Raw genomic sequence first — 14,384 nt, 5'->3', positions numbered from 1 at the left:
TGATAGTGTTATGTTCAATATTTTTCATTTTATAAAGTTTTGAAGTCCGACCAGTCATAATTTAGACATAGGTTTAAGTTTGAACACATAACTTGCTCTATATTTATCGAAATTCAATTTTATTTTTTTTGCTAGAAAGAAGACATCAATACCTGGGGCTTAGATATTTTTCAGAATTTTTTTGAATTATTTTCTTATTTTTCCCAACGCAATGAACAGAGAAGTTCATGTTCGGTGAAAAACCAATTTTCCATAAAATTAAAAAAACAAGAACATAATAAATTCAAAATATAACAAAATTATACTCGTTGGAAAGCTTGCTCTGAGTACTACCATCTAATATTTTTGGGTTATCAAGATTATTTAATTCGTACTTTGAACCAGAGCCCCGAAGTCATAAATTCTTCAGAACTTCAAAATTTTTTGGGAGAAACCTCTAATAGCACGGTTCGAATGAACAGTGCTTCGATCAAATTGGGTTTGCTTGAACCATAAAGGGTTCAAGCAAACCCCCATTTGCTCGAACCCATTTGGCCCGTATTAATATTTTGGTGGGTTCGCTCGAACCAAACGTGGTTCGAGAAAACCCACGACTGCAAGCCGGTTCACTCGAATTCAAAGGGGTAGTTGGATCGAACAGGCCTATTTCGCTCGAACCCGTCAAAAAATAAACTCCCCACTTTCGCCAAATTCCTTCATTGGCGAAAGTGGTTGGCGAAAGTGGGAACCAGCTTTATGAGTTCACCCAAATCCATGCAAGATATACCGGTAACCAACAGAAAGAATAACCGGTAACATCTCATAATTCATAACTGGTAAATAGTATGAACAAATCTTATAACAACTTGAAGAATTACATATGCTAGATGCTGGACCATAGGCCAGGATTACAAAACAACTCTTATAACTTAAATCTATGATCCACATATCATCCTCTCAACAAATCATCATCCGGTAACAACTTCCACTATTCTGCACTGATCCGGACCTTAGTCATCCTGGCTATAGTCTCCTAGGACTAGAATCTTGTCAGAATTAATATACAATTATAAGATTCACATATCTTCTGCTCGAAAAATAGGTCTCCAGTAACAATTTGCACTTTTCTGCACTGATCTGGATTTCAGCCATCCCGACTTCATTCTCCTTGGACCAGAATGTGTCGAGAAGCTACATCTTACTTGATCTCTAACTTCAGTCTTCTATCTTCCGTCTCCTATCTTCTCAAATGATTCACAAAATTCTATTTATACTGTTCACAAATAATAATAACTCAATGAAGTCAACCTAAAGACCAACCAATTCATGAAATGTGTTAATGGTAACATGTCAGCTTAGATCACTAAGAACATCATAAAAGCATAGAATGGTGTGCAGAACTCAGGAAATACCAGCCAAGGCCCAAAGCAACATCTCTAATGATCCACAAGTCATGGAAATCAACTGCAACTTGATAGCATCTTCACTCAACACACAGTTAGACTAACCGGTAAGAACATATCAACTGGGTCAATACCAGAATTGATAACTCACTGGAATTAAATCCAAATGCCATGAATCTTAAAAACAATAAAGATAACAAACTCAAGGGAATAAATCCAAATCCACAATGCTAAACTCTCAAACATAAATAAATGTCACGATCTTCAAGAAATTCCACTGCTAACTGCTCAAACCGGTAAGAACTACACTAGTGCTCTTGCATTAGACTCTTAGGGTTAATTGAAAAGTGAGTCCCATCACTTGATTTGGTTCGACGATCTGAACAAGTCCACAAGTTTCCTCAACTTCCCTTTTCCAACCAATCGGTACATAGTCGGGTCTTCCTTCAACAATGGGTTCACAAACAAGCTCTAATACCACTTGATGAAATCAAGGTAGGGAGATCCAATGAAGGAAATCCCATCCTTATATCCTAACACAAACACCATGCAAGATATATTAGTACTCAGTAACAAAACACCAGCAAAAAGAACAACTGGTAACATCTCAAAATGCATAACCGGTAAACAGTATGAACAATTCTTATAAGAACTTGAAGAATTACATATGCCACATGCTGGACCACAAGCCAAGATTACAAAACAACTCTTACAAATTAGATCTATGATCCACAGATCATCCTCTCAACAAATCATCATCCGGTAATAGCTTCCACTCTTCTGCACTAATTCAGACCTCAACCATCTCAACTTTAGTCTCCCCAGACCAGAATCTCACCAGAATCAATATACAACTGTAAGATCCGCAGATCTTCTGCTCGACAAATAGGTCTTCGGTAACAGTCTGCATTGTTCTGCATTGATCCGGATTTTAGCCATCCCGACTTCAGTCTCCCTAGACCAGAATCTCTCGAGAAACTACATCTTGCTTAGTCTCTAACTTTAGTCTTCTATCTTCTCAAATGATTCACAAACTTCTTTTTATACCGTCCGCAAATAATAATAACTCGATCAAGTTGGCCCAAAGACCAACCGGTTCATGAAACGTGCTAATAGTAACATGTTGGCTTAGATCACTAAGAACATCATAAAAGCATAGAATGATGCGCGAACCTCCAGAAATACTGGCCAAGGCCCAAAGAAACATCTCCAACGATCTGCAAGTCATAGAAATCAAACGCAACCCGATATCATTTTTGCTCAACACACAGCCAGACTAACCGGTAAGGACATATCAACCAGGCCAATACCATAATCGATAACTGACCAGAATTAAATCCAAATGCCACGAATATCGAACACGATAAATATAATGAACTCAAGGGAATAAATCCAAATCCACAACGCTAAACTCTCAAATATAACGAAATGCCACAATCTCCAAGCAATTCCACTACTAACTGCTCAAACCGGTAAGAACTACACCAGTGCTCCTACATTAGGCTCTTAGGGTTAATTGAAAAGTGAGTTCAATTACTAGATCTGGTTCAACGATCTGAACAAGTCCACTAGTTACCTCAACTTCCCTTTTCCAACCAACCGGTACATAACCGGGTCTTCCTTCAACAACACGTTCACAAACTAGCTCTGATACCACTTGATGTAGTCAAGGTAGGGAGATCCAATGAAGGACATCCCATCCTTGTAGCCTAACACAAACACCATGCAAGATATACTGATAACCAGTAACAAAACACCAAATAAAAAAGAAATAACAACCGGTAACATCTCAGAATACATAACCGATAAGTAGTATGAACAAATATTATAATAACTTGAAGAATTACATATGCCACATGCTGGACCATAGGCCAGGATTACAAAAAAACTCTCACAACTTATATCTATGATCTGCAGATCATCCTCTCAACAAGTAATCATTTAGTAACAACTTCCACTATTCTGCATTGATCCAGACCTCAGTAATCTCGACTTTAGTTTCCCAGGACCAGAATCTTGCCAGAATTAGTATACAATTATAAGATCCGCATATCTTCTCCTCGACAAATAGGTCTCTAGTAACAGTTTGCACTATTTTGCACTGATCTGAACTTCATCCATCTCGACTTCAGTTTCCCTGGACCAAAATCTCTCTGGAAACTACATCTTGCTCGGTCTCTAACTTCAGTCTTCTATCTTCTGTCTCATGTCTTCTCAAATAATTCACAAACTTCTCTTTATACCGTCCACAAATAATAATAACTCGATCAAGTCAGCCCAAAGAACAACTGGTTCATGAAATGTGCTAATGGTAACATGTCAGCTTAGATCACTAAGAACATCATAAAAGATTAGAACGATGCATGTATCTCCAGAAATACCAGCCAAGGCATAAAGCAACATCTCCAATGATTGACAAGTCATGGAAATCAACTACAACCCGATATCATCTTCGCTCAACATACAGTTAGACTAACCGGTAAGAACATATCATCCAAGCCAATACCGGAATCGATAACTCACCAAGATTAAATCCAAATGCCATGAATCTCTAACACAATAAAGACAACGAACTCAAAGGAATAAATCCAAATCAACAACACTGAGCTCTCAAACATAAAGAAATGCCACGATCTCCAAGCAATTCCACTGCTAACTGCTCAAACCGGTAAGAACTACATCGGTGCTCCCGCATCATGGAGTTTGTTGTAACATAAGATATGTGCCATTAGGATTCCAATGATGGTTACATACATTGGTTGAAAGTTGAAACATTCAATTGCTAACTATTTTTAAAAAGAAAATATCTTTTGCAAAGAGAAAAATACATTTTTAGAAAATTGATTAGTATAGATTAAAGACAAAAGATAAAGGTGTGATCTTGATTGCATGTTTGATTCCTACTAGCCACAACTATGAATAAAATTATTGGAGTTTGTTGTAACATAAGATATGTGTCATGAGGATTCCTATGATGGCGACATACATGGGTTGAAAGTTGAAACACTCAATTGTTACCTATTTTTAATAAGAAAATATCTTTTGCAAAGAGAACAATACATTTTTAGAAAATTGATTAGTATAGATAGCTTAAATATATATATTAAAGACAAAAGATATCAATTTTGATCTATTTTATTCTCTAAAGTGTTATTTTACTTTTACTTCTACTTAAAACTTATTTTATTTCTTGTGTAGTAACTTTACTTTTCTTATAGAGTAATTGCTTTTAATTAAGATGAATATTACATTCATAGCAATTTTGGAAGTTTGTGGGGATATTGGATTTGATTTATATAGGTAATTATTTTTTGTTATGGTTGGACTATAGATCTATGTTTAGTTAGCTTTACTTTAAGAACCATGTGCCTACCATTGAATTTTGTGTCTATTCTTTGCTCATCATTTTATCACGATTGAACATGCCATTTTTTTTATTAATCTTATACAAGTTAAAAATAAATCTAAAATAAAAAAAATTAAAGCAATTGTGCATGATGGCATGGGACATGGAATGTGGCTACAAGTCAGTACATGCATCGTAGCATATGGGTAATGCATAACCTCACTAATCTGTCTTAACTTGATCTTATTTATATTAACTATTACCTAAATAATTAACTAGTCGAAATAATTGATATATAACATCAACTTTAATTGTATTCTCTCTCTCGCTTGATATATATATATATATATATATATATATATATATATATATATATATATATATACCATATTTTAATAAAAATAATATAATTTCATAATTTAAAAAAAAAAAAAAAAAAGATGGTGTTCTCCCATCGCTCAAAGACAAGATGAAATTATTGAAAGAGGAATACACACGACTATAAATATATACATATACATTGTGGGATTCATCAAACTATCAAAATAAATTAATGCAACTTCTAATAATGAATACATCACTATATTTTTTTTTGATCCATAGGCTTAAGAAGAAGCCTAAAGGCTAAAAAATTTAAGTATTAATTCCTTTAGAAAGTTTAAAAAGATTAATTGGAGGAAGCAATTAGTTAAATAATTTAGATATATGGGTGATCACATAATAGTGTGTCTCAATTGTAGGTTTAACTAGGATGCCTGAAATCAACATTTTACAATATTTTACAAGATTTGTAATTTGTGTAAATTATATAGAACAAATATTAAAAATTTTAAGAACAACACAAACAAATGAGTTAGATATAATTTTCTATCTAGATTCAAGATATAATTTGAAAAAAAAATCTATTATTTAAAATTTTTTTAGTTAAATTTTTCTTTTATTAATTATTAAGTGACTTTAATCTCTAACACATAAATCTCACCACAAATAATTTTTGGACACTTTAATTTAGATCATTGGCTCCAGTGTCTATTGCATGAATTTTTTTGAATTTGCATTAGCAAATATTTCATACCTAATTACTTTATAGCACATTTCTCTTAACATATTTGATGTAACAAAGGGTGGAATGTCAAAATTAATATTTTAAATTTCATTGAAACAATGACAACTATGTGGAGTATATTGCATTTTCTAATAGTGTTTTTATTTTCCCTAGATTTTTGAAGAAGAAAAAATATATTTTCATAATAGACTATATTCATTATCAAAAAATAAAAAATATAATATTAAATAAAATGTAATATATATTATATTGTTTTCAAAGCTAATACCAATGTCTACATACTTATAAAATGATTTGATTTGATCCTATAAAAGTTGAAGAAAATATAATTTTAGCATTTTGATGGGTGTAAAAGTGACAAGATTAGCATGAAAAACCTTTCTATTCAACAACAATAACAAATTTGGCCAGGCTCTAATACCAAAATTGAATGGAAGCAAGTGCAGAATAATGCTTCTAAATGCTAAATCTAACATGAGAGTGAATTTAAAAATTTCTTATAAACCCTTAATTGTTATAGATTAGATAAACACATACAAGATTAGATTTAAACAAATAAAATCATAACATTAGATATATGTGGGAAAACCCTTTTTGGAACAACCCACACTCCAAAAGCTAGTCTCAATTGTATTATCAATGACAACTAACAGTTGCAATGCAATGCACAAAAAAAAAGCTCTTTAGAAGTAAATACAACAACAAAGAACTCTAGAGAATAAAAACCCAACACATAATAGATTTTTAGAAGATATCCAACCAGTCATACAATATACAATAAGAAGCCACATATTTATAGAGCTCAACATAAGTAGAAAGCACCCATCATTTCCAAAACCAACTCGAATGCCAAAAAGGTATGTGGTTTCAAAAAAACAAGTTGCCATTTCCATGACATATTCCACATAACAACTTTCCAAGGCACTAATGCATAAATACCAATTGTAAAAAAAAAAACTCTTCCACTGAGCTAGTAATCATCATAGTCATAATAGAAATTTGTCATAGTCCCATCATAGCAACCTATGACACTAAGTCCTTAATTTTTAAGACTTAAAAAGTGGGTACAATAAAAATAGCATAAATAATAAACATGTTTGGACTCTAAGGTTCAAATACCTTAATCCCAATAATTCCTACATAAACTCATTATTGAATGTTGTACATAAGTTCATGTGAGGGTTGTGGTGATAAGTTAACGTTTGCTAGAGTACTCCAATCTTGTAAAAAAATAAAAGCTTTGTAATCTAGTTTGCACTTCCATCAAAGTGTAAAGAATAGAGGAATTTCATTTCATATTTGTAGTTACAACTATCATGGTAAACAATTTCGTTGCGTGCCAAGGAATAGACAAGGGGTGCAAACTATTTGACAAATTTCCTTAAAGAAATGTTCATGATTGTAAGATATGCAAAACCTAGATTTTTTGAAAGATATTTTCAAACTTTCAAGCAAATAAAATTGGAAGGTGTAAATCTAAATTTCACATGAGGTATAAACATCCATCAAAAGATAAAAGATAGAGAAATTATGTGAGATATTGTATTGGCAACTATCCTAATAGATATTCATGCAAAATATGAAAGCTCATGAATTATTTAATATAATGCATCAAACAAATGTGGTCTCTTAGATTATGTACATTAATTATAAAATATTTGCAAAATGGATTTGTTGAAAAGGCATTAGAAAATATCAAGCAAATACAATTGACAAATGCAAGCCAAATTCCACGACCTTTGCCAACATTATTGTGGCTATAACAAACCAATAACACTGGAACATAATATGAACATTTATAAAAGCACAATGAAAAGTACATTTATGTGAAATATTATAGTTTAAAATATTGCACTAAAAATAATGTATGTTATAGAGAGAGGAAAAACCTCATCAATGTATTGCAACTCAAGAATATTTCTAATGAACATACACACATGCATACGTGAACACAAATAGAAAACAATAACCAATATAGTGTACATAGTCTATGTAAGATCGCTTATTTATACCAAACATATATACATAACAATCCCCCTTAAAAAATTGTAAGATTTTCAAACTCTTGGAATTAGAAATTGATTTTCTCAAATATTAAAATTAATTAGAGGGTTCCTTTGGAAAAAATGAAATAACAGAAAAAGTCATCCAGCTTCTTCATGGCTTTCATTGCACTTAGCCCAAAAACAAAGAGGGTTTGGGAGTGATTGATTGACTTACTCTCAAAGGAGTTTGTCTCATAGGCAAATGGATAATGAGAAGTCTTCATGAAGAAGCACCATGGAAGTCTCTCGTTAGACATTGAATTGATACAACTAAAGCCAAAAATGCTTAGAAAAAGGTTGACTGGAAAGTTAAAATCCTTATGGCAAAATATTTTAAACCTCATGCTACAAGTCAATTTGGAAGCATATGGAAATCTTGGCAATAAGTGTCTCCTCTTCTTGAGTGGAAAGGACAAGATCTTAATCATGGGATGAGCTTTTCTTCTTCATCTATTTGGTGGAATAGATTGATTTTCCTACATGAACAACCTCTTTCTTTGAATTATGAGTTGCATAGCAAGATCTTATTCAAAAAAGGCATTAAGAAATTCAGGACATTTGGGAGTTCTCATCATTAACTTGGAAAAGTGATTTGCAACTTAAAAATGACTTCAAACTGTCTACTACATTGATTAATGGCATTCATAAGATTCATGAGGTTGTTCCTCTTTCTTCAATTAAAACTTTCTACTCGAATCACATGTAGTTTCTTTAAGGATTGAAGATGACATCCAGGCTATAATATTGATAATTTTCTTCTGAAGCATATATGTCATAAATTTCTTCATTCAAGCCAATTGCAACCAAGATTAAATTTCAAATGGAAATTGAATTGGTCTGAGTCTAAGTGGTTCAACCCGAGTCTTGCTATTTGAGAATCCAAAGCTCAATCTAAGGCACAATTGCTACCTTGGAAGACCCCCTGCTATTAAATTGTTGTTGGAGAACGTCTAACTTTCTCTCTTCCCAGTTCTCTAAATGTCCTTTTTGTCACAAGCTGAAAACCATTAAACATGCTTTTTGGATGTGAAATCATACCCAACAATTTTGGCAATTAATTTTGACCTCTATTCCAACTACTTTTAACAAAAAATTAAGGTAGAAATCAGCTTTGTTAGGGCTGCATTGTTCTCAAAATGTGATATCAGAATCCTTTTGGCAATGTATCTTATTATAAATTTTGTTGCTTTAATGTAAAACAATTTTCTCTAATGCTTTCCACCTACTAAAGTGATTATGTATTGTTTACTCTCTAGTGTTATTTTGCAACAGTTATCTTATGTTAGCGTTTTGAAAAAGAAACTCAGCTTTAATGTAGTGCTCAAGAATCAATTAACTCGAATTCAGTTCCAACTGGTAGCTATGGCCAAATATCACAATAGATTTCCTCTCTCAACAGTGAACATTATTGCAAAGGAGCTTGTTCTCGATATCATTGAAGAAAAATGATATTTTTGTAATTCGCATTCTGCAGGTGTATTACCTCAATCTACTAGGTGTTGTTGTTTTGCTCTACTTTGAAATGCTTTATTATAGCTGTTCTAAATCTTTATTTTTGACCTTCAAAATTTTTATCTTGAAAGAGACATTCTATTATATTATTTCTTTTTCATTAATATATACATTTTCCCAATAAAAAAATATATCATCTTTGCTTCTTTATTCTATAGAATAAAATTCAAATACCTGTTATATCACAAAGGATGGCAAACTGAACAACTTGAAAACAAAAATTGCAAAGCAAGTACAATCAAGTGCAGCCACATGCATACCATGTGATTTTCAACACTATCACATTGAATTTTTGCCATTATTATACTTAAAAATCATTTTAAAAATCCATGAAGCTCTGGATTCTGCAGATAACCCATCTCACTTGTTAGATTTAATTAATTGAATCTTAACAGCTTAACATTATAAAACAAAAAGGAGTAATTTTAAGACGTGGCAAAGAAAAAATATTCTGAAAATCAGATGACAAGCTGGATGACTCGGCAGAGCAGACCCATTTTAATTGCTTCTTCCCACTTCAATTTCCATTGCTTACTCGTCAAACATATCCAATTAAATGTCAAACAGTAGACGTGATCGTAAATGATGGCCTCCTCAATGTTTGTTTTTGTTATAATAACGTAAACAGCCTGTAGAAAGCCTCAAATAACACGCAAGCTTTTGCACAAATACTTTCAACCATATCTCTCTTAGATCCCGATCAGTTTTCTTCCCTATTTTAATGTTTTGGGATTTCTCGGCTCTCTTACAAAACATAAATTCGAACAAGAAAATGGTCATCTCTGTTACGAGGAAGCCTCTACCCTTGTCTTCTTTAAATCACATATCTCTTGTCTGCAAATCCCTAGAGGAATCAGTCAATTTCTATAAAAATGTGTTGGGTTTTGTTCCAATCAAGAGGCCTGGGTCCTTTGGCTTTGATGGAGCCTGGTAAGTTATTTTTTCAATTTTTTATGTCCGCCATTGTTTATCTGAATACAAATAACAACAATGGGATGATTGATACCTCTCTATCTTTGCAGGTTGTTTAATTATGGAGTGGGCATACATCTTCTGCAATGTAACAACACAGACAGTTTGCCCAAGGAATCAGAAATCGATCCAATCGATAATCACATATCATTTCAGGTGGGATTAGAGCCTTACCCAATCTGGATTCTTTGCTTTTGTTTCTGGAAGATCTGTTTTGATGGTTTTATGTGCATGTGTATACATATTACAGTGTGAAAGTATGGAAGTAGTGGAGAGGATATTAGAGGACATGAGGATCAAGTACGTGAAAAGACGAGTGGAGGAAGGGGGATTATATATTGACCAGATATTTATGCACGATCCAGATGGTTTCATGATTGAGATTTGCAACTGTGAGAATCTGCCGGTTGTGCCATTGGGATCTTCTACCTGTCTGAGATTACCATCCGCCATTAAGCAGAGCAATAGTAAACAGTCTCTGCTAAAGCTTTCAAGCAATACAGGAGGACATCATGAAGGCCTTCCCATCTATGGCTAATTAGCTCATCTCTCTTGTTTGCCAGCATATTTGTTTATTAAATTCTCCTTTCAATTGTTGCCACCATTGTATTTGGTCTTGAAAGTATGAAGAGCTTTCATTGACTTCATTTTGCGACAACTAAATGTTGCATTTATTGTAAATTAGTCATTGCTGAGTTAATAAGAGACATGATACTTTATTTTCACTTCATTGTTCAACATTATGTATTCATTGCATTCATTGTTCCTTATTTATTTGTTTGAGTTCAGCTACATTTTCTTATTAGAAAATAAAGTATTCATTGACTTTAGAGGATGATATACTTTCTTTAATGAGCACTTTAGGTTAATTTAGTTTCTATATAAATTAATGTTAATAATTTAGATTAATGAAATGGCAAGGTTTTATGAGTTATCGTTTTCTCAATATCATAATAATTATATATAAAGAATAAATGTATTTAATATTATAATCAAGGGATGACTGATTTATATAAAGATTATAGAATTTTTTTTATATCTTGAGATCTAGAATGTGATGTCTTACTTTGTTACACACTTCATGATGAAAATATTGTATCCATGTTATATGAGGTCAAATTTTGGGATCAAGGTTGAGGCTATAATTTAATGAAGGCATTGTAATTGTGAACTTGGTATGATATTTTACACACCTCTACAAATTTGATCTAATATTTTACAAACCCGTACTTTTTATATTGCTCAATTTTTTTTTGCTTTTGAGCATTATAAATTATTGACCCTAACAATTTCACACTAGGTTTAGCATCTCTTTTGACATATGTGTTTGATTATGCATGTATGTGCCTTATTTTGTGTTTACTTTGGAAAGCTAGGTTAATTTCCCTATTTTGGGCCCTTTGTTAGCATATTTTGCTAGGGCTAGGGTATCCAACTCCCATGTCTCAACAAAATGGGCTCAACTTTTGAGGCATAAAATTCAGCCTTGCAATTTGCATAAACCCGACCTTTGTTTGTCAACTCACCCCAAAATATTGTTTTGAAAGGTGTAAGTTGCATATGAATACAACTCCTTTTCCCATTTCAAGGTATAGTGAGCAATCTAACCATTTAAAAAGAGCAAGTGGATGATTCAAGCATTTCAAGCAATCAAGAAATTCAATTTCAGCAATCAATGAAGCATCCAATTTTGCAATTTTAATACAAAAAGGTTATGATCAAGATTTTTTGTAATGGTGCACTAACATCTTATAGGACTCCATGAGTATTGCACCAAACCTTTTATGTGGAGTTCCTTATGAGGTTTCATACCTAATGTAGGATCTTGTCATTTTAACATTTCTTATTTTATTCATTCTTTGTCCTTGCGAATATATGTCCTCTCTCATCATTGTCATTGTGGAGGAAAAAAAAAAAATCTAACACAGGATTTGATTTCTAGATAAGTCCCTATATGACATAACCATTTTTTGTAAAGTAATACCGATGTCTACATATTTACAAAGTGATTTCATTTGATTTTCAAAAAGGTAAAGTAAATAGTTTTTCATCATTTTGATTGGTTCAAAAGAGATTACATTGAAGGTTTGATTTAATCTTAAGAAGTTCTATCTAAAGGGGTTTGATCCAAGCTCCTTCAATACAAATATTTAAGATGAAATCATTCAAGGTTGTAAATCATTTTTTTTTAAAATATGGGATTTTAGGAATATCAGGATGCTCCTTAAGTGGAATAGTATTGTGGGACTATGTGTGTGTGTGTGTGTGTGTGAGAGAGAGAGAGAGAGAGAGAGAGAGAGAGAGAGAGAGAGAGAGAGAGAGAGAGAGAGAGAGAGAGAGAGAGAGAGAGAGAGAGAGAGAGAGAGAGAGACTGTGTGTGTGTGTGTGTGTGTGTGTGTGTGTGTTTCTCAATTTTACAATATTTCTTTTGCCAACTATACTATATAAGATGTTATGCATGCAATCCAAGTCTCAATGGAAGCTAAAAATAAAATTAATCACAATTTGAATCATTAAAGAGATAATTCCTACATAAATTCATTTTCGAATATTGTGCATAAGTTCTTGTGAAGGGTGTGGTGATAAGTTAACATTTTCTAGCATACTCCAAGCTTGTGGCAACTATCTTGTTGGATATTTTTTGTTGCAACTATCTTGGGAAACAATTATGCTCCATGCCAAAGCATAGACAAGACATGCAAATTATTTGACAAAATGCCATAAAGAAATGTCATGAGTGTGAGATATGCACAAACTAGATTTGTTGAAAAGGATTTTGAAACTTTCAAGCAAACTAAATTGAATTGTGTAAATCTAAATTTCATGTAAGGCATGGATGTTCATCAAAACATAAAAGATAGAGAAATTATGTGAGGTGTTGTAGTTGCAACTATTCTAATAGGCATACATGCAACAATGTGGAAGCTTGTGAATTGTAAATCTAAATTTTTCATATAAGACATGAACATCCATGAAAAGATAAAAGATAGAGAAATTATGTGAGATGTAGTTTCTAATAGACATATGTGCAAAATGTGGAAGCTCATTAACCTTTTAATAGAATCCGTAAAACAAATGTAGTCTCATAGATTACAATAATTATAAGATATGCATAAAAAAAATTGTCATTTGAAACTTTTAAGCAATCACAATTGACAAATGTAAAGTCAAATTCTACAACCTTTGCCAACATTATTGTACCTACAAAAAAATCAGAAGCACCAAAAACCAGGAACTGTGAAACATAATATCAACATTTATCAAACAAATAATGCCAATGTTATAAAGAGAGAATCTTGTCAATATATTGTAACTCAAGAAAATTTATAATGAAAATGATGAACAAAGAAAGAAGGCAGTTAATAGATTGACAAATAAAAAAAATAACCAAACATATATATACTTAGCTCTCGACCTTAAAAAGGTTGTAAGCTCTTCATACTCATTAAATCAAAAAACTGATTTCCTCAAAACATTGAGATTAAACAATAGTATCCTCAATGTATATCATCATTCCTTCTTTATTCTATATAATTAACTTCAAATACCTGTAATATCAGAAACCATGGCAAACCGAGCAGCATGAAAACAAAAAATTGCAAAGCAAGTACATTAAGCAACTTACAGCCATACCATGTGATTTTCAACACTATCACATTGAATTATTGCAACTCTTATACTTGAAATCATTGTTAAAGTCCAACCACTGAATTCCGCAGATAGCCCATCTAACTTGTTTAATATAATTAATTGAATCTTAAAAGCTTAATAGTATAAAACAAAGGAGGAGTTTTAAGACGTGGGAAGATAAAGATTCTGAAAGTCAGATGACAGGCTGGATGACTCAGCAGAGCAGACACATTTTAATTCCTTTTTCCCACTTCAACTTCGATTGCTTACTCGTCAAACATATCCAATTAAATGTAAAATAATAGACATGGTCGTACATGATGGGTTTGTCAATTGATTGTTTTTGTTATGATAACCTAAACATCCTGTACAAATCCTCAAACAACAAACAAGTTTATGCATAAATACTTTCAACGACAATCTTTCTTAGC

At 32.4% G+C, this 14,384-nt stretch overlaps 1 protein-coding gene across 1 annotated transcript; it reads left to right on the top strand.

The window, feature by feature from the left end:
* The first annotated feature begins 10,072 nt into the window (after positions 1–10,072).
* On the top strand, positions 10,073–10,861 carry LOC131034435 (glyoxylase I 4-like). The gene is made up of 3 exons (XM_057965931.2): positions 10,073–10,281; positions 10,374–10,479; positions 10,574–10,861. Exons 1-3 carry the CDS (start codon positions 10,073–10,075, stop codon positions 10,859–10,861), a joined length of 603 nt encoding a protein of 200 aa, XP_057821914.2.
* The last annotated feature ends 3,523 nt before the right edge of the window (positions 10,862–14,384 follow it).

The sequence above is a fragment of the Cryptomeria japonica genome, chromosome 1 (genome assembly GCF_030272615.1).
Source record: "Cryptomeria japonica chromosome 1, Sugi_1.0, whole genome shotgun sequence".
NCBI lineage: Eukaryota > Viridiplantae > Streptophyta > Pinopsida > Cupressales > Cupressaceae > Cryptomeria > Cryptomeria japonica.
The sequence above is the reverse complement of the archived record's forward strand: the minus strand, read 5'-3'. Positions and strand labels throughout refer to the sequence as shown.

What these genes read in the sequence shown, in the direction of transcription:
- LOC131034435 (XM_057965931.2), top strand. Translation starts at nt 10,073, where the DNA reads ATGTTTTGGGATTTCTCGGCTCTCTTACAAAACATAAATTCGAACAAG. An exon ending in TTTGGCTTTGATGGAGCCTG is followed by an intron (nt 10,282 to 10,373) that starts GTAAGTTATTTT and finishes CTATCTTTGCAG; the next exon opens with GTTGTTTAATTATGGAGTGG. An exon ending in ATAATCACATATCATTTCAG is followed by an intron (nt 10,480 to 10,573) that starts GTGGGATTAGAG and finishes TACATATTACAG; the next exon opens with TGTGAAAGTATGGAAGTAGT.